General features: G+C 49.6%; 1 protein-coding gene across 2 annotated transcripts in view; it reads left to right on the top strand.

Moving 5' to 3' along the window:
- Positions 1-23989, top strand: part of TCEA3 (transcription elongation factor A3) — a 43140-nt gene that overhangs the window by 11367 nt on the left and 7784 nt on the right. The window contains exons 5-8 of one of the 2 annotated variants that reach the window (XM_043909206.1): positions 3862-3924; positions 15981-16144; positions 16317-16373; positions 20373-20527. In XM_043909206.1, coding sequence (XP_043765141.1) covers positions 3862-3924; positions 15981-16144; positions 16317-16373; positions 20373-20527 — 439 coding nt within the window. The remainder of the gene's footprint in view (positions 1-3861; positions 3925-15980; positions 16145-16316; positions 16374-20372; positions 20528-23989) is intronic. The other variant, XM_043909207.1, reaches the window with a different exon arrangement.

The following is a 23989-nucleotide window of genomic DNA, read 5'->3' as shown; positions in this document are numbered from 1 at the left end:
CACAATAACCACATTATTATATAAATACTGTAACCACATTACTAAAATTTAAAATAAGAATTAAAACTATTTCTCTACAGTGTGCTGCTTCTGAAAAAGGAAATAGCTTGTATTTTTTTCCTCTTCCCTTCCAGTCCTGATCTACTTACATAATTTTACCGTTCCTGTAGACACAGGGGACAATTACATCCCTGTTTATTTATCTTTCTAATGTATTCTAGGCATTTTTTGTGTGTGTTCCTGAATACTTTTCATAATGATCCTTTGCAAAAATGGCAGAATTTTTCTGGTTTGTTCTAAAAAGAAAAACAATGAGGAAAGGCCAGAAAATGGGGAGTCCCAGGGGGAGGAGAGATCGTGTCTCCCCTCCTTTCTCCCACTGCAAAAATTTCAGCTCCCAGCTCTGGACCTGTCCATCCCCGTGGGGCGGTCAGGGGGGAACCCCACAGAGGAGCTCCCAGGGCCCAGTGTGGGACTGGAGGGGGCATGCAAAGGAAGGTCTCTGCCCCCCTCCCTCTCTGCTGCCTCCCCCTGTGTTTAAGCTGGGGGCAAAGGTCCACGGGATTGTTAAGAGCCGGCACCTGAAACTTTCTTACCCGCTGTCCCCCAGGCCACGTGGAGGGTGAGATGGGAGCTGGAAAACCATGCAAGAGCGTTATTATTATCTGGAAAAGAAGAAATCAGATACCTAGGATTAGGGAGCATTGAGGAGCTCTTCCTGGTGGGAACTGCAGTAGGGATGTTAATGATCTAGAGTCTCCTTTCTAGCCAGCCCACAAACACAGATCCTTTTCCCAGGACTTGACAGATGAGGGAGCTGATGCTCCAAGAAGATGACCTGCCCGGGGCGGGGCTGGGATTACACCTCCTGTCACTGTCCTGTGCTCTCTGCTGAGCTCAACCACTCAGCCGTGTCCGACTCTTTGCAGTCCCATGGCCTGCAGCCCGCCAGACTCTTCTGTCCATGGGATTTCCCAGGCAAGAATACCGGAGTGGGTTGTCATCCCTTTCCAGGGGATCTTCCTGACCCAGGGATCAAACCCACGTCTCCTGCATTGGCAGGCAGATTCTTTACCACTGCGCCACCTGGGAAGCATGTCACTACCTCCCTTTTTAGAGTGGTAAATGTCATGTATGTTTGTATGCATGGAGAAAAAGATCTTAGATGTAAACAGTTCTTACCTCTGGGGAGGTTTCTTTTTCCCCTTTTTTTTAAATCATTTCTTTACTGTTTGACTTCACAGCCTTCAGCAACAAATATTTATAGAGCACCTACTCTGTGGCAGGCATTGTTCTGTTCACTTAGGAGAAGTCAGTTGAGTTGAGTATATTAGATTGGGCTTCCCAGAAGCAAACCCTGAGACATGGATTTAAGTGCGAGAGGTTTATTTGGGAAGTGATTTCAGGAAATGCAAACAGAGGAGAGAGGAAGTGAGAGAGGGAAGGGAGGGGAACGGGCACAGGGTGTGTTCCTGAGCAGGTTACTTCCCTGAGTGGTTGTGGTGTAGTCACTAAGTCGTGTCCGACTCTTGCGACCCCGTGGACTGTAATCTGCCAGGTACCTCTGTCCATGGGATTCTCCAGGCAAGCATACCGGAGTGGGTGGCCATTTCCTTCTCCAGGGGATCTCCCCAATCCAAGAATCAAACCCAGGTCTCCTGCATTGTAGGCAGATTCTTTACCAACTGAGCTACAAGGGAAGCCAGGGCTTAAATCCAGCTGGAGACGGTGGAGGATACACCTCAGTCGATCCACTAGAGGGCCGAGGAAGCTGGAGTATTTGCCCATCTGTTCGCACCTGTTTGGTTGAGGGCTGCTCCTGGGGTTGTTAACTCCCCTTCGATTTCTGCCCACCAGCCTGCTGGCGCTGGCTGACACAGGCAGAGCCCCAGGCGATCTTGGAGAAGGAAGTCCTTGGGTCCCAGTGCATTTGGGAAGAGTGCCCAAGGGATGATGGGGACTCAGCATAGACAGCGTCCACCCCCGGGAACAAAGCCCACCAAATTCTGCGCTTGTGAAATTTACGTGGCAGGCTGCTTGGACAATGCGTAAAGTAAGTAAGCAAATTATGTGGTCTGTTAGATGGTGACCCCTATGCTGAAATTAAAAAGCAGAGCTGGGGACTTCCCTGGCGGCCCTCTGGTTGAGAGTCTGCCTGCCAGTGCAGGGGGCATGGGTGCGATCCCTGGCCCAGGAAGATCTCACATGCCCATGCACCACAACTACTGAGCCCGCAGCCCTAGAGCCGGTGCTCAGTGATGAGAAGCCACTGCAGTGAGAAGCCCGCGTGAAGCCCGCGCACCACAACTAGAGAGTCGCCCCTGCTCACTGCAACTAGAGAAAGCCCGAGTGCAGCCGAAGAGAAATAAATAAATGATTTAAAGGGAAAAGAAAAGAGAGAGAGAGCTGGGTAAGTGACATGGGGAATAGGGGTTAGAATTTACAAGCAGATTAATGTGACAAAACCAATGAAAGGGGGAAATACCTTCTATACAATAAAAAGGATGTGTGTATGTGCGCTCAGTCGTGTCCACCTCTTTGCGAGCCCATGAACTGTAGCCCACCAGGCTCCTCTGCCCATGGAATTTTCCAGGCAAGAATATGGAAGTGTGTTGCTATTTCCTACTCCAGGGGATCTTCCCAACCCAGGGTTCTTACCCGAGTCTCTTGCATCTCCTGCACTGGCGGGTGGATTCTTTACCACTATGCCACCATGGGAAGCCCTAAAAAGAATGTAGCTACATGTATTTTGTAGAATGGGGGTGGGGAGGAATTTTTCACTTCTAATCCCATCACCCTGATATCACTATGGCTAGCATTTGGTTATGGGCTTCCCTCATAGCTCAGTTGGTAAAGATTCCGCCTGCAATGCAGGAGACCCCAGTTCGGTTCCTGGGTCGGGAAGATCTGCTGGAAATGGGATAGGCTACCTACTCCAGTATTCTTGGGCTTCCCTTCTGGCTCAGCTGGTAAAGAATCCACCCATAATGCAGGAGACCTGGGTTCGATCCCTGGGTTGGGAAGATCCCCTGGAGAAGGGAAAGGCTACCCACTCCAGTATTCTGGCCTGGAGAATTCCATGGACTATAGTCCATGGGGTCGCAATGAGTCAGATACAACTGAGTGACTTTCAAAAATGGAGAAGGGAATGGCAACCCACTCCAGTATTCTTGCCTGGAGAATCCCATGGACAGAGCAGCCTAGTAGGCTGCAGTCCATGGGGTTACAAAGAGTCAGACACAACTGAGTGACTTCACTCACTCAGCATTTGGATGTATTTTCTTTTCACCTTTTCCTCTCCTAGGCGTTAGTTCTCTTGCCTGGCTTCAGACACAGTGTGTGTCTAAGTTTGTACCCTCCTTTCTCACTTGCCATTTTAAACCCAGTTCTTGGCAGCTCTGAGGCCCACCTGCTTCTCCCTTCCTCTTAAGGTGCCCACAGGGGAGGCTGAGGCTGATCTACTCCAGCTTCTCATGAGAATTGATCATCCACGGAGTTCCAATCCATCGGTTCCAGCTAGCCAAAGCCTGTCTGACAGCAAGGAGGAAGGGCCTGCTGAGAATTAGTTATTAGTAACACATGACATAACACATGGACCACATCTGACATGTATTTGGTGCTTGGCAGATCTTGGTCTCCTTCCCTCCTGTTACCTCATTGGATGGTGGGTAGGTGAGGGGACCAGCCAGCACCTCCTGGGGCTCCCCTCCCAGGCAGCTGGGGTCCAGGTGGACTTACTTAGTCATTCCCAGCCCAGCAGGCCTGGCTCTGGAATACTTCCTCCCCAGACTCTGATCTCTCTAGGCCAGCACTGATGCTCGCCGACCAAAGTATCTCATCTCCAGTTTCTCTTCCTTTCAGGAGAGACTCTGTGGAGTCCAAGTCTTCAGCCACCTCTTCTCCAAAAAGACCATCGATGGACAGGTAAAGGAAGCCATGGGCCTCTCCACCCCAGAAATCCTGTTCAGCATGTGCATGTGTCTCTCTGTTTTACTGGCGGAATCCCGAGGCAGGGGAAAGGAGGAAGCTTCATATGTTGCATTGACTCCAATTTCTAGGACTCACGCAGAAACGCTGGCAGGGGTGGTGAATCAGAGGCCTCTGAATCAGGCCTCTGAATCAGAGGTATGGTTCCTTTGCTGGGGTGCCTGACCAATTGCTGTTATCTGATTGCTGTCTGGGGAACATTTTCAAAGTCAAGTTGAATCCAGTGAAACAGGTCTTGAGAGCCTGTGCCTGGATTGGAATCTCTGGGTTTGGGGCAGAACTGGTATTGACCCTAAATTATCAAGTCACTCATTCATCAAATATTTATTGAGGGCCTACTGTGTGCCAAGAAGTGTTCTAGGTGTCAAGGATATAGCAGTGAACAAGAGACAAAATCCTCACAGGCATGAGGCCTTTCTAATGGGTGAAAGTGAAAGTCACTCAGTCGTGTCCAGCTCTTTGTGACCCCATGGACTATACAGTCCGTGGAATTCTCCAGGCCAGAATACTGGAGTGGGTAGCCTATCCCTTCTCCAGCGGATCGTCCTGACCCAGTAATCGAACCAGGGTCTCCTGCATTGCAGGTGGATTCTTTACCGACTGAGCAATCAGGGAAGCCACGTATTCTAATGGGGGAAACTGGTAATACATATGATAAGTAAATATTGTAGTTGTTTAATCACTTAGGCATGTCCGACTCTTTGCGACTCCATGGACTGTAGCCCACCAGGCTCCTCTGTCCATGGACTTCTCCAGGCAAGAATACTGGAGTGGGTTGCCATGCCCTGCTCCAGGGGATCTTCCCAACTCGGGGATCAAACCCACATCTCTTACATCTGCCTATACTGGCAGGCAGGTTCTTTACCACTGAGCCACCAGGAAAGCCCAAGTAAATTATATGATGGTTCAAAAGGTGATAAATTCTGTGGGAAGCAATAGGGCAGAATCGGGGGGTATGGCAGTTGGAATGGGTGGTCACTGCAGTGGTCAGGAGAGCCCTCATTGAAGAGCTGACCTGTGAGCAAAAACATGAAAGAAATGAGGAGTAAGCTGGGCAGACATTGGGGTCATTCCAAACAGAAGGTCTGCAAGTGGGAATGTGCTTGGCAGGGTCAGGGAGCAGTGAGGTGGCCAGTGGGTCTGGAGTGAAGAAGTGAAGGTGGGGGTTGGGAGACGGAGTGAAACAGGAACCCCTGGAGGGTACTGAGCATGGGCTTTCTAGGAGTGAATTTATCAGAATCCCTCTTGCCGCTGTGCTAGGTTGTCAGGGCCACAGACAGAAGCAGAGAGACCAGCCAGGAGGCTGTTTCCATAATTCAGGGAAGCTGTGGCTTGGATCTGAGTGACAGCACAGAGGCGGGGAGAGGTGGGAGACCCCGGGTATATATTTTAGGGGGGCCACACCCTTCATCATGTGGGATCTTAGTTCCCCAACCAGGGATCAAACCCACGCCCCCTGCAGTGGAAGCTGGAGTCTTAACCACTGGACCACCAGGGAAGTCCTGACCCTGGATATATTTTCCAAGGAGAGCTGTCAGGATTTCCTAACAGGTTGGATGTGGAGTACAAGAGAAGAATAAGTGTCAGGATGCCTCCAAGACATTTCACGTGAGTGTCTGTGAGGATGGAGATGCTATGAACTGGTATGGGGAAGACTCTGTGTCAGTCAGGCTAGAGGTGGGAGATCAAGGGTTCAGGTTTGGATATGTTGGATTTAGAGGTGTACAAACCATCAGGTGAAGAAGTTGAATATGCACTAAGTTATACCAGGCTGGAATTCAGGAAGAAAGCCTGGGCTGGAAATACAAATTTCAATCGTTAATGTGTAGCTCACACTTGAAGCCACTAACCCTGGATGAAATCACCAAGGAGAGACTGTGGACAGAGGAGTGTGAGCTGTGGCCCGGGAGGGAGGTCAGAGGTCAGAGCAGAAGAATCAGAGCAGAGGGGGAGCAGGCCAGGCCAGGAAGTGGGTTAGAGGTGGATCAAGGCAGGTGATTAGGATCCTTGAGCCGTACTGGGTGCTCGGGTGACTGGAAGGAGTGGTAAGAGTGTTGACTTCTAGGGGAGTATGTTTGGAAGCTGCCCAGTTATTTTGGGCATTTTTGTTGTTGTTCAGTTGCTCAGTTGTGTCCAGCTCTTTGCGACCCCATGGACGGCAGCACGCCAGGCCTCCCTGTCCATCACCATCTCCCAGAGTTTGCTCAAACTCATGTCCATTGAGTCAGTGATACCATCCAACCATCTCATCTTCTGTCATCCCCTTTTCCTCCTGCCCTCAATCTTTTAGGCCTAATGTACCAGTAAGACTAGGTCAGATTTGGAGAAGGAAATGGCAACCCACTCCAGTGTTCTTGCCTGGAGAATCCCATGAACAGAGGAGCCTGGCAGGCCATGGTCCATGGGGTCGCAGAGAGTCGGACACAACTGAAGCAACTAAGCATGCATGCACCAGTAAAACTGACATTGGAAAGAAAAAACGGAGCACAAAAGTTAGGTCATTTAAGGTTTTATGAAGATTAAACAGGCCTGGGATGTTGATGGGGCAGCTGTGTTGGACATCCCCACCGTGGCAGCTGAGTGCCAGCTCCAGCCAATGAGTGGAGGCTCTCTGCTTGGAGCATGAATCTGAGGCTGCATCCTACCAGGGGAGAAGAGGGTTCGGTGGTCGATTGGCATTGTCTGCCACAGGCGACGCCTCGGAATTAAGGATCCAGCATAGTTCTTGGTTCTAAACTAATCAGTCCTGAATATTCATTGGAAGGACTGATGTTGAAGCTGAAGCTCCAATACTTTGGCCATCTGATGCGAAGAACTGACTCATTGGAAAAGACCCTGATGCTGGGAAAGATTGAAAGTGGGAGGAGAAGGGGACGACAGAGGGTGAGATGATTGGATGGCACCACCAACGTGATGGACATGAGTTTGAGCAAACTCTGGGAGTTGATGATGGACAGGGAGGCCTAGAGTGCTACAGTCCATGGGGTCACGAGAGTTGGACACGACTGAGCAACTTAACTGAACTTCCTAGTTTGCAGGCAGCCACCTTCTCACTGTGTCTACACATGACCAAGAGAGACAGAGAGGGAGATTTCACGCTCTGGTCTCTCTTCCTTTTTTTTTTTTTTTGACTGTGGCATGTGGCATGTGGGCTCTTAGTTCTACCTACCAGGGATAAACCTGTGCCTCCTACAGTAGAAGCCTAGAGTCCTAATCACCGGGGAATTCCCTGTGGTCTCTCTTATTCTTCTAAGGACGTTAATCCCATCATGGAACTTCACCCTCTTGACCTCATCTAAACCTAATAATCTCTCAAAGGCCCCACCTCCAAATACTAGCACACTGGGAGTTAGGGCTTTAGCATGTGGATTTTTGCCCGAGGGACACCGTCTGTACTGCAATGTAATAATGGGAGGGCGGGGAGAGGCACTGCTGGCAATTATTTAGTAGGCAGCAGCCAGAGATGCTAGATGTCCCAGAATGTGAAGGACAGCCCTGCGTCAAGAAGGATTGTCTTATCCAAAAATGAAACGCTGGCCTGTAACCTGTTTCTGGGTTTGATGCTATAATAAGCACATTCGACATTTGTTTCAGGGTTTATACCTTCAGGCTCCTCTGCTTACTGTGCCCTGTGGCCTGGAAGTCTGTTTGGCTCCCTTCCGTAATGCCTTCTTTCTCTGAGGGTTGGTCAGGCAGAGTATGTTTGTCCTTCCAACAGCTGTGCCATTTCCTGCTGGTTCAGTATTGGGGGTGAGCACCCCCAGAGGGAGAGAAGCAGGTCTTGTAAACTCACTTTATCCACCACTCAGACTGTTTCCTGCACTCTTTACCTCTATTTCATCTTTGTCTTCCATTCATTCACTCATTCGTTCATTCATGCATTCATTCATTAAGCAAGCACATGTGGTTTTGTTTGTTAAATATTTTATTTTTAGCTGCACTGGGTCTTAGTTGTGGCTTTCAGGGTCTTTGATCTTTGTTGCAGCATGCAGGATCTTTAGTTTCAGCATGTGGGATCTAGCTCCCTGACCTGGAATCGAACCTGGGACCCCCTGCATGGGAAGTGAGGCATCTCAGCCACTGGAACACCAGGGAAGTTTCCCAGCTAGCACATTTGTTGAGCGCCTCCTTACAAACTCAACATCTTCCAGGGTCGAGAGCATGTGGACACACTGGGTGACTAATGGAGAATACCTGCCCATCTGAAGGGGGCACCCACTACCCAGCCCCAGCTGGTGGTTGCTTTATGGATATGAGACCCAGCATACCATCCCTTCCAATTTTTTAAGGAAAGCTGGCCAACTAGATTTTCCTAAGAAATGCCCAGTTTTACGTACTAGCAACATATTCCTATTTTCCTAAGACACAGCAGCTCAAACAAAACTCATGTGTAGCCCATCAGTTTGTGACTGCCAAAGCTAGGCAAAGAGATACCAAAATGCTTGTTTCTTTGAAGTTCTTATTGAATAATGGGAACACAGTGTCTCAACATGACTGGAGAAGTTCAAGGAGACTTTAGGGAAGAGAGAGTATTTGTGCTGAGAACTGAAAGATGGATTGCCCGGCCGACCAGCCAGTGGAGGGCATCCCAGGCAGCGGGAATGGCACGTGCAGAGGTGTGGTGGTGTGAGAGAGCATGGTGCTCAAGGAGCTGTAGCAGGGGTATCAGGAGACAGACCGCGAAGGGCACCCCTGCGACGGGCAGGAGGGTGCGCTTTGCCAGCTGCCCTTTGGTTTTCACCCGAGCAGTTTCGGCTGGCCTGGTGATGCAAGTAACCGAAATGCCCTCGAGGTGGCGCAGAGGAGCAGCCAGACCGGCCTCCAGGTGACTCTGCTCAGACCTGGTTAGTGAGGATTTTTTCAGAGCTTGGTGATGTCAGACCACAGGCTGGTGCTGGCCCTGGTACATCCGGGGAGCAGAAGGAAGCTGTTGACAAATCCAGCACCCCCACCCCCGCCCATGATGCCCTCTCTGCAGCTTGGCACAGTTCCCACTCACGTGCACTGAAAACAAAATGAGCCTGGCTGCCTGATTTGCCACCCAGACACGAATCCCAGCCAGCCAGCCAGCCAGCTCCTCTCCAAGAGGAGGAACCAAGGCTGGGAGTGCCCTGCCAGGGCGGTGAGGGGGGAAATGCAACAGGCAGCCTAGCCTGGCCCAGGAAAGGGGATTCTGGAAAGCTCTCCGCCTTTTAGAGGAACAGTGAGATGTGTTGAAAAGAATTTGGAAGGCAGACAGACCTAGATGTGTGGTCTTTCTCTGCCATTTGCCAGTTGGATTACCTTGAGTATGTAAATTCAATTCTCTGAGCCTCAGTCTCTTGAACTGTAAGTTGGGGATAACTATGACCCCCGCAAGGTCACTGTGAGACTCAATGAGGTAATGAAATGCTCAGCACCATTCCTAAACCAAATGGGTGTTCAGTGGATGCACAATGCTTAGTAAGAGTACTCACACTTAACGTGGCCATCTGTGTAAATTATTATGGCGCTGGAATTCTCTTAGATGCTTTAATCTTCTAAGCAACTCTATACGGTGAGCACTGTTGTTCTATTTACATATGAGTAAACTGAGGCACCCAGAAGTTAAGGAACTCATCCTAGGTCAAATAGCTACAAAGTGGTGGTGTCAGAGGTTGAATCTGCAAGTCTGGCCCTGGAACCTGTTGTTGTTCAGTCTCTAAGTCGTGTCTGACTCTTTGCAAGAACATGGACGGCAGCATGCCAGGCTCCCCTGTCCTTCACTATCTCCTAGAGTCATGTCCGTTGAGTCTATCTAACCATATCCTCCAGTAGAGGTGATGCTATCTGACTGTTTCATCCTATGTTGCCTCCTTCTCCTCTGGAGCCTGGGCTCTTCATAAATATACTACCCCCAAAATGACAACTTTTATTAAAGTTATTATTATGCCTCCTTCCAAGCAGTGTGCTGCTGACTCCTCCCTCCCTGATTCTCCACTGGTGAGTCCTAGACGCTGAGGATGTGGTGATGGGCACACAGGCCAGTGAGGGGCAACACCAGGAAGAATCTGGGCTCCATCCCAGCTGTAGGAGATGGGTTGGTCCAGGCTGTGGGAATTGACAGATGCTGGCTCAGAGGGCCCTCTCTTAATCCCAGAGAAGTGGGGCAGCTGGTTTTCTAAAGAGGATCTGTCTCCTGCCCAAGTCAGCGCTGTCTAGACCCCTGGATGTGCTTTTCATTTCTGTGGCCCACTCCCTCAATTCATCATCTGTTCATTCATTTGACAAAGATTCATCAGGTGTCTACCTAGGGCCGTGTCACAGGTGCTGGAAGACAGTGGTGAACCCGCAGATGGGGTCCTGGTACTCTGGAACCTGTAATCTGGAGATGGAGGCAGGCTGTTTATAAACACGCACACAAGCTAATTACAGATTGGATAAGTGCTGTGAATGAAAGAAGTTGGGTCATGTGCTGGAGAGTTCCAGGGCAGGAGAGTTGGCTTGGCTGGGATGGTCCAGGAGGGCCTCCCTGAGGATGTAACATTGGAGCTGAGACCTGCTGGGCAGGAAAGGACCCATCATGAGAAAATCTGCAGGAGGAAGGGCCTTCCAGGAGGAGGGGGACCAGCCCTGTTGTGGGAGAGATGGGTGTGCTGAAGAAACAGAACGCAGCAGTGCAGGGTGGGGGGCTTCAGGGACCTGTGAGGGGAGTGAGGGGTGAGATTAAGTCAGTAGGGGAGGCCCCGGCCAGATGCTGGGGGGAAGACAGGAGGCCATGGTGAGGAGTTTGACTTTATGCTGGAAATGATTGGAAGCTGTTAGAGGATCGGAAGCAGGGGAGCGACGGCATCAGCTGTGGGTTTTGGTAGGTTGTCGGGGGCGGTGTGCAGGGAGGCCAGCTTGGGGGCCACTCTGGTTGTTCAGGTGAGAACCGTGGCCAGGGCTGGGCGCGGGAAGATTGGTTTTGGTTTGCAGGCAGCCCCTTAGACGTGCGAGTTTACCCCCTTCCCAGCCTTCCCTCACCCACACCTTTACTCCTCCTGGAATCTGACTCCCGGACAGATCCAGTTGGATCTCAGCTCCTCTGTCCCTGTGCCCTGCTGCCAGGCCACCAGTTGTGAGGCAGAGCTGGGCAAAATCCAGGGTGAATTAATCTAGAACGGTGAAGTTCAAACTGAATTTTTTAAAAATAATAAAACTAGGGAATCCGTTTGGACAAAATTGGGGGGAATTCAAAATGTACATCTTGGGAGTTACCTGGCCATCCGGTGGTTAGTTCTCAGGACTTCCAATGCCATGAGTCTGAGTTCAATCCCCGGTTGGGGAACCAAGATCCTGCAAACTCTGCAGCGAGGCAAAAAATAAATAATAAACCTTAAGAGGGCAGAGCCTTCCCTCCTCAGACCACCCCACTCTGTGGCAGCACTGAGCCACCTTTAGGAACCTCACGGCTCCAGAGAACACAAAACTCCCAGTGGCCCAAGGGTATCTATGGCGACAAGAGTCCCCTGTGTCAAGGTCAGTCCAAAACAGCAGGAGCTGGGGGACAAGGAGGTGGGTGGCAGAATTCACACTGAACAATGAATGGGATTATCTTGTAACCCCAGGTTTTAAATTTTTATTTGTTTATTTTTGGGTGTGCTGGGTCTTCATTGATGCGTGCGGGTTCTCTCTAGTTACGGAGAGCTAGTTATGGTGCATGGGCTTCTTATTTCAGTGGCTTCACTTGTTGCCCAGCACAGGCTCTGGGGCTTCAGTAGTTGTAGCGCATGGGCTTAGTTGTCCCTCGGCATGTGGAATCTTCCTGGAGCAGGAATCCAATCTGTGTCTCCTGTCTTAGCAGGCTGATTCTTAACCACTGGACCACCAGGGAAGTCCCACCCCAGGTTTTTTAACACTGGGAAGCTTGGACTACTCAGCCAGCCTCACTCCCAGACACAGTTTTCTTGGGCTTGACCTTTGAGAAGTCCAGCACCATTTGCCTGAAGGAAAGAAGTGCATCCGTATCTCCAGAGCTGCCTAGGACAGCTGCCCAGGTTGTGCACTGTACAACTCAAGAGGTACCCAGGTGACAATGAGGATGGTGCCCCTTGGAGTCTTGGGAAACACAGCAGTCCTTTGGGCCCTTCCACAAGGGGTCAGTGTGGTGGAGTGGAAGAAGTGACTCTCACTTCTTCAACTCTGATGAGTCAGTTTTTCCTTGGAAGCATGAGGGTTGACTGGCAGATCCTGATGGGTTACTGAAAGAGGAGAATGGGAAGAGCCAAGAGAAGGAGGCAGAGAGGTCTTGACTGGCCCTGACCCCAAGAGTAGTGTGGAAACAGCTCTGAAAGGGAGAGCTGTACAGTTATCTCTCCATCCTCTGATATGTAAAATGGGGCCAGTTACTTATGACTCTCAGGGTTATGGAGTGGAATAAACAGCAAACAGGCAGTAAATGATGGCTTTTGTTATAAGATCTTTAACACGCCCCAGAGTCTGGCCAGAAATCCTTTCTCCCCAGCTCCCTCGCCCTCACCTTTCAAGTGCCCCAAGCCCTTCAGAGCTGCCCATACAAACCATGGACTTCCACGCATCCACAAATTTCTGCCGAGGATTCCTTTTCCCATCCACTCCTCTGGTGGCCAACTCCCAACCCCCATCCCTTGCTGAATTTCTTGGGCCAAATTACACTGTAGAATGACCTGTTTGACCTTTCTTACGCCACTCAGGAAGGCCTGACATGCTAATGCCAGTTGGCCTGGGGCCACCACCAGGAAGCTAGGTGATGCTCTCATTGCATCGCCCAGCACCTGGTTACAGGAACCGAAAGGGACCATAAGCAGTTGGAGTCTGAGCCTTGGCCTGGTCTTTTTGGTTACATGTATCAGCACTTCACTCTTTTTTATATAGTGGTAAAGTAGTATATATGGAGAAGGGAAAGGCTGCCCACTCCAGTATCCTGGCCTGTATAGTCCGTGGGCTCGCAAAGAGTCAGACACAACTGAGCGACTTTCACTTCAAAGTAGTATATATAACAAAATTTACCATTTCAAACCCACCGCCCTTTTTTTGGCCCATCACAAAGCCTGATGGGATTTCAGTTCCCAGACCAGGGATTGAATCCGCACCCTCAGCAGTGAAAGTGCAAAGTCCTTAAAGTCTGGACCACCAGAGAATTCCCCACTTTAACCTTTTTTTTTTCCCTGCAGCGTGAGAAAAAAAAAAAAAAAGATATTTCATCATTTCAAATGAACTAAGATTTGACAAATGGGACTTCTCTGGCGGTCCAGTAGTTAAGACTTTGCCTTCCAAATGCAGGGCATACAGGTTCTATCCCTGGTTGGGGAACTAGGATCCCACAGGCCTTGTGGCCCAAAAGCCAAAACATAAAACAGAAGCAGTGTTGTAACAAATTCAATAAAGACTTTTTAAAAAATGGTCCACATCAAAAAAAGATTTGCCAAATATGAGGTTGGCCCAAAAGTTCTTTCGGATTTCTCAGTTATGTCTTGTAGAAAAGCCTAATGAACTTATTGGCCAACCCAGTATTTAAAACAGGTTAGTTACCATCGCTTATTTCAGGGTTTCTGGCTACTCTTATTCATTGAACTTACTATACAGATTTTTTTTTATTGTGGTAAAATATACATAACATAAAATTTACTCGTTGTAATCATTTTTAAGCATACAGCTCACTAGTATTAAGTATGCTGACATTGTTCTATATCCATCACTACCATCCATCTCCAGAACTTTTTCGTCATTCGAAACTAAAACTCTATACTCATTAAATAATAACTCTCCATTCTCCCTTCCCCCCAACACCATTCTGCATTCTGTCTCTATGACTTTGACTACCCTAGGGAGCTTCGTATGACTTCATATGAGTGGAAGCTTACAGTATTTGTCCTTTCGTATTTGGCTTATTTCACTTATCATAATGTCTTCAAAGTTGTAGCATGTTTCAGAATTCCATTCCTTTAATAGCTGAATAATATTCCGTTGCATTGTATAACACAGTTTGTTTATAGATTCATCTATTGATGGACAGACACTCAGGCTGTATGTGTGTGCTCAGTCACTTAGTCTTGTCCAACTCTTTGTGACCTCGTGGACCGTAGCCCGCCAGGCTCCTCTGTCCATGGGATTCTCCAGGCAAGAATATTGGAGTGGGCTGCCATTTCCTTCTACAAGGGATCTTCCTGACTCAGGGATTGAACCTGTGTCTTCTGTGTCTCCTGCATTGGCAGGTGGATTTCCCACCATGCCACCTGGGAAGCACTGGACACTCAGGCTGCCTCCAATTTTGCTGGAGAACAGGAAGACAGGAAGCTTCCTGTCTGAGCCTGTCTGAGCACAGAGTGACCACTCATGATTATCAAATATTACAAACCAAACAAAAAGTGTCTCTCATGACAAAAGTAGATATGTTCTTTATAGCAGACTTAGAAAACATGTATGTGAAAGAGGAAAATGAAAATCTCCTATAATCCCATCTAAGAGAGATAATTGCTATTAACATGGTGTTAGGACTTCCCTGGCAGTCTAGTGGTTAAGACTCTGAGCTTCTACTGCAGGGGCTGCGGATTCAATCGGTGGTTGGGGAACTGAGATCCTGCATGCCATGCAGTGCAGCCAAAAAAAGAAAAAAGTTTTTGAAATGGTGTTATTGTCTGAATGTCTGTGATTCCCCAGAATTCATATGTTAAAATCCCAACCCCCCACTGTGACTGTATTTAGACACAGGGCCTTTAGGGAGGTAATTAAGGTTAAATAAGGTCATAAGGATGGAGCCCTGATCCAGTAGGATTAGTATCCTTATAAAAGACACATCAGAACTCGCTTGCTCTTTCTCCACCATGTGAGGGCTTAGCAAGAAGGTGGCTACATAAAGCCCGGAAGAGAGCTCTGGCCAGAAACCAGATTAAGGGACACCTTGATCTTGGATTTCCCAGTCTCCAGAATTGTGAGGAATGAATTGCTGCTAAGTCTTGTAGACTATAGTATTTTGTTACGGCAGCCTGAACTGACTAGGAAACACGGTTATCCCTCCAGTGCATATATATTTGTGACCTTTTAAGCCAAAACCAAAACAGGATGATTCTTATGCGGTATATCATAGGAGTTAAGAGCACAGGCATTGGAATCAGATTGATCTGGGTTCAGATCTTAGCGATGTAACTTTAGGCAGATCTCAGTGGTGTAACTCTCTTGCTTCTTCATCTGCAAATGGTGGTGATTACAGTATCTACCTCCAAGGACTGCTTTGAGGACCAAATTAGAAAATGCTCCTAAAAAAAAAAAAAAAAAGAAAATGCTCCTAAAGGGCCTTGGACAGCTCCTGGCACATGGTGAAAGCCAATTAAGTGGTGGTAAATTCATTTTTCACTGGACTGTAGCTCCTTTTGGAGAAAGAAATGGCAACCCACTCCAGTGTTCTTGCCTGGAGAATCCCAGGGACGGGGGAGCCTGATGAGCTGCCATCTATGGGGTCGCACAGAGTCGGACACGACTGAAGCAGCAGATAGCTCCTTGAGCGAGGACACTTTTCTGACTTGTCTGCTTTATCCCTTGTTCTCAGCACAGTACCTGGAGAATAGATGCCTATTATTTATTGAATGAGTGAACAGATGGTTCTATGAGAGCGGATAAGAGAGAACAGCTAGCATGGTGGATGATAGAGTTATTGGCATCAAACAATGTTCTGCAACCTCTCAGCAAAGCAGAGTGGTTGGCTAAGTGCCTGGGTACCAGAGTTCACCCACATGGGTTTCAATTCTGGTTCTACTGGTTTCCAGATGTGTATCTCTCTCTCTCTAAAACACACTTTAAAATACAACTCTAAAGTGGGGATAAGTATAGTACCGACCTCATAGGATTGTTAGGAGGATTAAATGAGATGATCCATGTCAAGTGCCTAAAATAGCACCTTCCTCATAGAGTTTTTATGAGGATTAAAGGAGATCATCCATGAAAACACCAGACTGGTACTCAACAAAATGCTTTTTTCTCTTGTTGTCAAAATGTCTGTTACTGGGTGTCATCCTCAGATCAAACAGCAGCAAATCAAAAGCAGAGACTCCCAGAACACCCAGCAGCCCCTCGAGCCCCACGTTCGCCCCCTCCGTCTGCCTCCTGGCGCCCTGCTATCTCACAGGGGACTCCGTCCGGGACAAGTGCGTGGAGATGCTCTCTGCGGCCCTGAAGGCTGATGGTGAGAGGGCCTGAGCCAACGACCGGGGAGGGAAGGGCTTCCCAAGATCTGGGAGAGGTGGTTTTTCTCCACACCACAAAAGCGGTACAAGATGCTAGACTCCTCGGTACAAACAGGCTTCACTGCCAAGGTCATCTTCAACTGATGCCTATGTTTCCCAAATCTCTTTTAGATGATTACAAGGACTATGGAGTCAACTGTGACAAGATGGCATCAGAAATTGAAGATCATATCCTTGAGCTGTGCCAGGGCTGTGGGTGCCTAAAATGTCCAGCAGCAGGTGTCCCAAGTGCAACGGATCCGGGACACTGAGTGGGCTAGGCTGTCTACAAGCAGTACCTCATTTCATGTTGAGAGCAATCGCACAGGGGAGGTTCCCTCATTTTACAGGTGAGGTTAACTGAGGCTCAGAACGGCTAAGTCCTTGCCAAGGCTCATCAGCTAATGGTACTGGCAGAATTGAGATTTGAACCCAGGAAGTGTGACTCTAGAACCTGAGGGCTGGGACTTCCCTGAACATCCCAGTGGTTAGGACTCCACGCTTTCACTGCTAAGGGCCTGTCTTCAATCCCTTATCAGGGAACTAAGATCCTGCAAGCCTTAACTGCCAAAAAAGAAAGAACCCGAGGGCTCAGACAGGCTGTGTCTGGACAGGTCTGGGTTGTGACATCATCGCGGAAGTGAGACAGAAATAGAGGACAGCATTCCTCATATTCAGCCTTCCCTCTCTTCTTCCTCTGACAATAACAGCTCCCATCTTTGATGCCCCAAGTATGTACCAGGCCCTGTGTCTTGGTCAGTTGACACTTCCTATCTCTGTAGATTGCCAAGAGAAATATCAATAACCTCAGATATGCAGACAGACACCACCCTAATGGCAGAACTAAAGAGTCTCTTGATGAAGGTGAAAGAGGAGAATGAAAAAGTTGGCTTAAAACTCAACATTCAAAAAATGAAGATCATGGCATCAGTACCATTACTTCATAACAAATAGAGGGGAAAAAGTAGATAGAGTGACAGACTTTATTTTCTTGGGCTCCAAAATCCCTGAGGATGGTGACTGCAGCCATGAGATTAAAAGACGCTTGCTCCTTGGAAGAAAAGCTGTGACAAACCTAGGCAGCATATTAAAAAGCAGAGACGTCACTGCCAACAAAGGCCCATAGAATCAAAGCTGTGGTTTTTCCAGTGGTCACATAAGGATGTGAGAGTTAAATCATAAGGCTGAGCATCAAATAATTGATGTTTTTGAATTGTGGTACTCAAGAAGACTCTTGAGAGTCCCTTGGACTGCAAGAAGATCAAACAGGTCAATCCTAAAGGAAATCAACCCTGAATATTCATTGGAAGGACTGATACTGAAGCTGAAGCTCCAGTACTTTGGCCACCTGGTGCAAAGAGCTGACTCACTGGAAAAGACCCTGATGCTGGGAAGATTGAGGGCAGGAGGAGAGGGGATGACGGAGGATGAGATGATTGGTTGGCATCATAGACTCAGTGGACATGAGTTTGAGGAAACTCCGGGGGATAGTGAAGGATAGCGAGGCCTGGCGAGCTGCAGTCCACGGGGTCCCCAAGAGTCAGACAAGACTTAGGGGCCGAACAGCAGCAACCTCTGTTAACACAACAATCTCTGTGAGGCAGGGGCTGTTGTTCCCATTTTACAGAACAGGAAACAGGCTCAGAAACTACTGGATGTCAAAGCTGAACTGAAAACCTTAGGCTTTGGATTCCATGTCCTGAGTTCTTCCCCTCTGCCCCAGGCTCCCACCATCTGAAAGCAGCCTTGTATAGACAGAGGAGATGACTGCTATGTGGTACGGCCAGTGGAACTGAAAGATTTTTTTGTTGTCTTGCCTGGAAAGTCCCACGGGCAGAGGAGCCCAGCAGGCTACAGTCCATGGGGTCGCAGAGTCAGACACGACTGAGTGACCAACAGTTACTTACTAACACTTAACTTGTTTTGTTTTAGCAATGCCTTGAGCTTGCTGGATCTTAGTTCCCCAATCAGGGATAGAACCCAGGCCCCCTGCAGTGGAAGCATGGTGTTCTAACCACTGAACCACCAGGGAAGTCCCAAGATTTCTGCCTTGAGAGAAAAAAGGCCTCCACCCTGTACCCCTCTGAGGGAATGCATAGAATTCCTTTTACTGGAGACAAAGCTTTGCATATCAAAGAAGTGTGGAGGGTGGGGACGAACTCCCCAGGGAACAGGGGTGTGAATGTCCCATTAAGGCCCTTTCCTGGCCTCCTGGGCTCTATCTAGGGGCTCAGCAGGCTAGGGAAAGTACAGGGGCCAATCTCAGAAAACAGATTTGCCTCCCTCGATCTCTTGCCTAAGAACCACCCTAATATCCTCCAACACATCTCCTGGGAGTTTCCCTCCACCATCACTTAGTTATTAACCAGCACTTCTTGAACTAATCTAATACCTCTCCAAGTACATGTTCAAAATTTCTAATTAACTCAGGATCACAGAACACAAGGCATCAGAACTATCAGAGCTTCATCTTTGTTTTCTCCCGAACAGTTGTCCCTCCGAGAAGGTCCCTCCACCTTCAAGCCCAGTTTGGGACACAAGGTGGATGGGCCAGTGCACAGTCTCCACTGCTGGCCTTCCATCCTCTGAGTGACCCTCTTAAAGAAAGGCCATCAGAGCTGCACCAACAACCTTTCAGCTCTTTGTTCGTAGGTGGTGGGAGGTCAGAGGAAGGATGAGTTTGGGGGCTTGAATGCTCCGTGTCCTGAAAAAGGTAGGACCTCTTTGGAGTGACCCTGGACCAACATGGCAGCTGTGGAGCTCTCACGCGCTCATGTCGGGGTGGGGAGGAGGTCAGCGGAGGTGGGAGGTCAGTGATGCCCAGGTCTGCTCTGCCTCATCCTCCTCTGCAACCTTGATGAAAGGAGGCAGACTCAGGAAGAGGCGGACGAAAGGATCCTCAGCTCTGCTGTCCCCACTTATCAAGCACGTCTCCACCTCCAAGGATCCCAAACACAGAAGATTTTTAAACAAATACTGGGGCTTTCAAGTGCATGAGAGCATATTCTTCCTTCTCACATTTTATTGTACTATACAAACAAGATGAACCGAAAAAATAAATACCACCACCTTCCCTCCCACCACTTGGAGCTAGCCAGCTGTGTCCGTTTCTCCACATTCCCCACAGCTTCTTTCTCGTATAGGGTTTTTCCCAGAAAAGTCTTCATCTTCCTGATTCTTCTTTGGCTTCGCGGAGGCCAAGAAAACGCGGCTGTGTCCCCTGAGCTCTTCCAGAGAAGGGAGGAGGGGGTGGGGAGGGAGGAGGGGGGAGGCCCATCTGGGATGCAGCTTCTGGACAGAGAACTCCCTGTGGTCGGTGGCCAGGGGTGACTTCCTGCCTGGTGAGTGGAGAAGAGAGTGTTACCGTCAGGAGGGAGTCTGGCTTCCAGCCCTGCCTCTGCCGGGAATGCGCCCTGTGACCTTGAGCAAGGGCCTGTACCCTTTCTGAGCCTCAGCTTCCTCATCTATTAATGAGCAGACTAACTGACCAGCAAGTCCCTAAGTGGGTTCTGCGATAGGTATTCCTAGAGAAAAAGAGGGGAAGGGGAGGTTGGTCTGTGTTCTAATATGCTGAAAACACCAGATGAAACAAAAGCCAATGCGTTCTTTATTGTAATACTTACTAGAGCCTTAGACACGTGGCCCCCAATCTGATGTTTTCCTCTGACAGCTGGACTTAAAGTGTCCAGGAGCCCTTCCAAACTAGGGGGTCATCGTCATCGTCATCACTATCATCTTAGCCCCTAAAGGCTGAGCATTTGACACCCCCCGACCACCACGCTAGTCGAGTGTGCAGCTTAGCTCAGGGAATCCTCATGACAACCTGTATTTTATGAAGAGGGAAGCCGAGGCACAAAGAGGTCCTGGGCTCACCTGAGGTCCCACAGGAGACTCAGACAAACCCAGACTGCCCATTCCTGGGGTCCCTGGTCCCACAGTGCTTGTGATGACCCGATCTCACCTTGAAGGCTGTTTCCTATCCCCGATTAGTGGCTGATCCCACATGCCCGCGTGAGGACCCTGACTTGGGGAGTCAGAGGCCATGAAGGGGCCTGACCCCTGTACAAGCTGAGGGTACTCACTCGAGCACGTGGGGTGAGCCAAGTCCAGGGAGAGGGAGAGGTGGCCTTGGGGCTCCCCGTCCTCCAGGCCCTCTGTGAGTAGCTGGCTGGCCCTTGACGGTGTCACATATCTACCAGGAGCTCAAGAGCACGGACATGAAGTACCGGAACCGCGTGCGCAGCCGCATCAGCAACCTCAAGGACCCCAGGAACCCCGGCCTGAGGCGGAACGTGCTCAGCGGGGCCATCTCCGCGGGGCTCATTGCCAAGATGACGGCGGAGGTGAGGGCGGGGCCGGGGCCCCTCCAGTCTCGCCCTAGTCTGAGAGGCAGAGGCTTGTGACGCAGCGATGAGCCAAGGCTTCCTTAGCGGGGGACCATCTCGGATGCCCCATCCCTCAGGGCCTCTGCGCCGTCAGAACAGTGAACACAGCGCCCAGGTATTCGGCACCGTGGTCATCGCTTCAGGCGCGTGGGCCGGTTCTAGCTTCACACCAACCGAGGGAGAAATGTTTATCATGTCCAGTCTTATAGGTGAGGACACTGAGGTTCAGAGGATTTAACTCTCTGCGACCTCGTGGACTTCAGTACACCAGGCTTCTCTGTCCTTCACTGTCTCCCGGAGCTTGGTCAAACCAATGTCCACTGAGTTGGTGACACAATCCAACCATCTCATCCTCTCTTTCCCCCTTCTCCTCCTGCCTTCAGTATTTCCCAGCATCGGGGTCTTTTCCAGTGAGTGAGCTCTTCGCATCAGGCGGCCAAAGTATTGGAGCTTCAGCTTCAGTATCAGTCCTTCCAGTGAATATTCAGGGCCGATTTCCTTTAGGATGGACTGGTTTAATCTCCTTGCAGTCCAAGGGACTCTCAAGAGTCTTCTCCAACACCACAGTTCAAAAGCATCAATTCTTCAGCGCTCAGCTTTCTTTATAGTCCAACTCTCACATCCGTACATAACTACTGGAAAAACCATAGCCTTGACTAGACGGACCTTTGTCAGCAAAGTAATGTCTCTGTTTTTTAATAAGCTGTCTAGGTTGGTCATAGCTTTTCTTCCAAGGAGCAAGTGTCCCCCACATAAGAAGGCAGATTCTTAACGACTGGACCGCCGGGGAAGTCCCTCCTCCCTGCTTTGTGCTCTGCCTCCCTCTTCTGCCTCGTTCAGTCCTACCTCCCATCCCCCAGCTCCGGGCCCAGGCCTGAACTGGAGTCCCTGACTCCATGGAGAATAACAGACACGTATACAAATGCGTTTCGTACAGAGGTGGCGGCTGCCGTGACAGAGTCCCTGCGGGAACTTAACAGGAGGGAAGGGTTGACCCAGTGTGAAGGGGTCAGTGAGGGAAGGAAAAGGGAACCAGCCTGTTTGAGGGAGCATATGCAGTGGTTAGAAGCTCGGCGGTTACACCAAACTGCCCTGATTTGACTTCTGCCTCTGCCGTGAGCCGTGTGATCCTAGATCAGCCACTCAAGCTGTCTATGCTTCAGTTTTCTCATCTGTAAATTGGGAATAACAGCTATCTCATGAAGGGCAGAATGAGTTAATAACACATGTAAAGTGTTTAAAAGGTTAAGACAAAGAAAGCCCTCCTCAGAATTAGTATGGACATGAGTTTGAGCAAGCTCCGGGAGTTGGTGATGGACAGGGAAGCCTGACTTGTTGCAGTCCATGGGGTCGCAAAGAGTCGGACACGACTGAGCGGCTGAACTGGACTGAACTTAGGCCCATTCACCAGCCAGCTCATGTAACCCTCATCACGGTGAAATGTTGTCCCCACTTTATGGCTGAGAAAACTGAGGCCACACTCAACTCATAAGTGATGATGAGGATTTGATCCCAGATCTGTTTATTTCAGAGTCTGTCTTGGAAAGACCTTTGCACACCCTCAGGTATGAGTAGCTCTCTGCTGCCAGCACTCAGGGGGTTCCCTGAAAGCACACAGCGCTGGCACAGCTGAAGCGCCACTAAATCCAAGAGGCCCAGAGAAGGGGCAGAGTCAAGTCTTGGAGTCTGGATGTGCCTCTGTGTGTTTGCGGGGTGTGAGAGGTAGTGCACGTGTGTGGGGTGGGTGTGTGGGGTGTGTAGTTAATGTATAGTGTACGTAGGTGTGTGGTGTGTGTGTTATATAATGTGTACTCTGCCTGCTCGGTTGCTTCAGTTGTGTCTGACTCTTTGCAACCCCATGGAAGGTAGCCCGCCAGGCTCCTCTGTCCGTGGAATTCTCCAGACACGAATATTGGAGTGCGTTGCCATACCTTCCTGCAGGGGATCTTCCTGACCCAGGGATCCAACCTGAGTCTCCTGCACTGCAGGCAGATTCTTTACCAGCTGAGCCACAAGGGAAGCCCCCCACCCACCTAGCACCACCTAGGAAGCCCCATGTAATATGTATGCAAACATTTTTCTGAGAATTGGGTTCACTGCTTTCCTCAAATACCCAAAACAACAAAAAGTCCTGAAAGTGAAAGTCGCTCAGCTGGGTCCGACTCTTTGCAACCCCATGGACTAATACAAGTCCATGGAATTCTCCAGGCCAGAATACTGGAATGGGTAGCCTTTCCCTTCTCCAGGGTATCTTCCCAAACCAGGGATTGAACCCAGGTCTCCTGCACTGCAGGCGGATTCTTTACCAGCTGAGCCACAAGGGAGGCCCCCCACCCACCCTGGCTTTAGGATAAAAATGGGGAATCTGGCACAGGTGAACAGAATTGGCTTTTTGCTTAATTTAAAATGTCTGATCTTTTTAGGCTGCTAACAACATATACCCAGGGTTACACATGCAACTTGGCTTAACAGTATCCTCTTTCCTTGTGAGGTGGCGCTGCAGCTTAGATGGGAACCCAGCCTGCGTTTCCGTCTGTCTGTCACTCTGTGGCCCTGGGGTCCTGCCTCTGTGTGCGTGTGTGTCGTAAGAATGCGCTCATCAGAGTGTCTTACGGGCGGCTGCAGAGACATTGGGAAACCAGGCCCTGGAGAAGCAGCAGCAAGGTGTAGCCACAAGTGCGAGCCAAGCCTGGCAAGTTCCCAGAAGCCGGAGGCTGGAACAGAGCTGGGTGCCGGAATTAGGACAGAGGCCCCAGACGTCTCAGCAGAGCAAGCGGCCAACTCTGGCCCCATCCAAGGACTATTCACTAGAACAGGGCAAGAGAATCAGGTGATCAACAGGCCCAAGAAGAGGCTGACCAGGCCAAGGACAGCAAGCCAGGACCACACCAGGCCTCCCCAGGGACTGCCGGTGCCAGCCGCCAAAGGGCCCCTGCCAGCAACCCAGGCAGCAGAGGCCCAGGGGGCCTTCTTCTTGGGTCAACTTCTGCTCCAGGCAGGAAATTTCTATAGGAAATATGGAATCGGGGCTTCTCTGGTGGCTTAGTGGTAAAGAATCCGCCTGCAATGCAGAAGTCATGGGTTCGATCCCTAATCTGGGAAGCTCCCCCATGCTGAGGAGCAGCTAAGCCCGTGGGCCACAGCTATTGAGCTTGTGCCCTTGGGCCCAGGAACCGCAACTATTGAAGCCTGTGTGCACCCTAGAGCCCATGATCTGCAACAAGAGAAGCCACTGCAATGAGAAGCCCAGGCACCACAACGGGAGAGTAGTCCTCACTCACCACAACTGGAGAAAAGCCTTCATAACAACAAAGACCTAGCACAGCCAAAATAATAATAATTAAAAGAAATACAGGACCATTTTCACTCATATAAGAAAAATAACAACTTGGACTACAAAGAAAGCTGAGCACTGAAGAA

This window comes from Cervus elaphus, chromosome 8 (genome assembly GCF_910594005.1).
Source record: "Cervus elaphus chromosome 8, mCerEla1.1, whole genome shotgun sequence".
Taxonomy (NCBI): Eukaryota; Metazoa; Chordata; class Mammalia; order Artiodactyla; family Cervidae; genus Cervus; species Cervus elaphus.
Note: the sequence above shows the minus strand (reverse complement) of the source record. Positions and strands in the feature narration are given on the sequence as shown.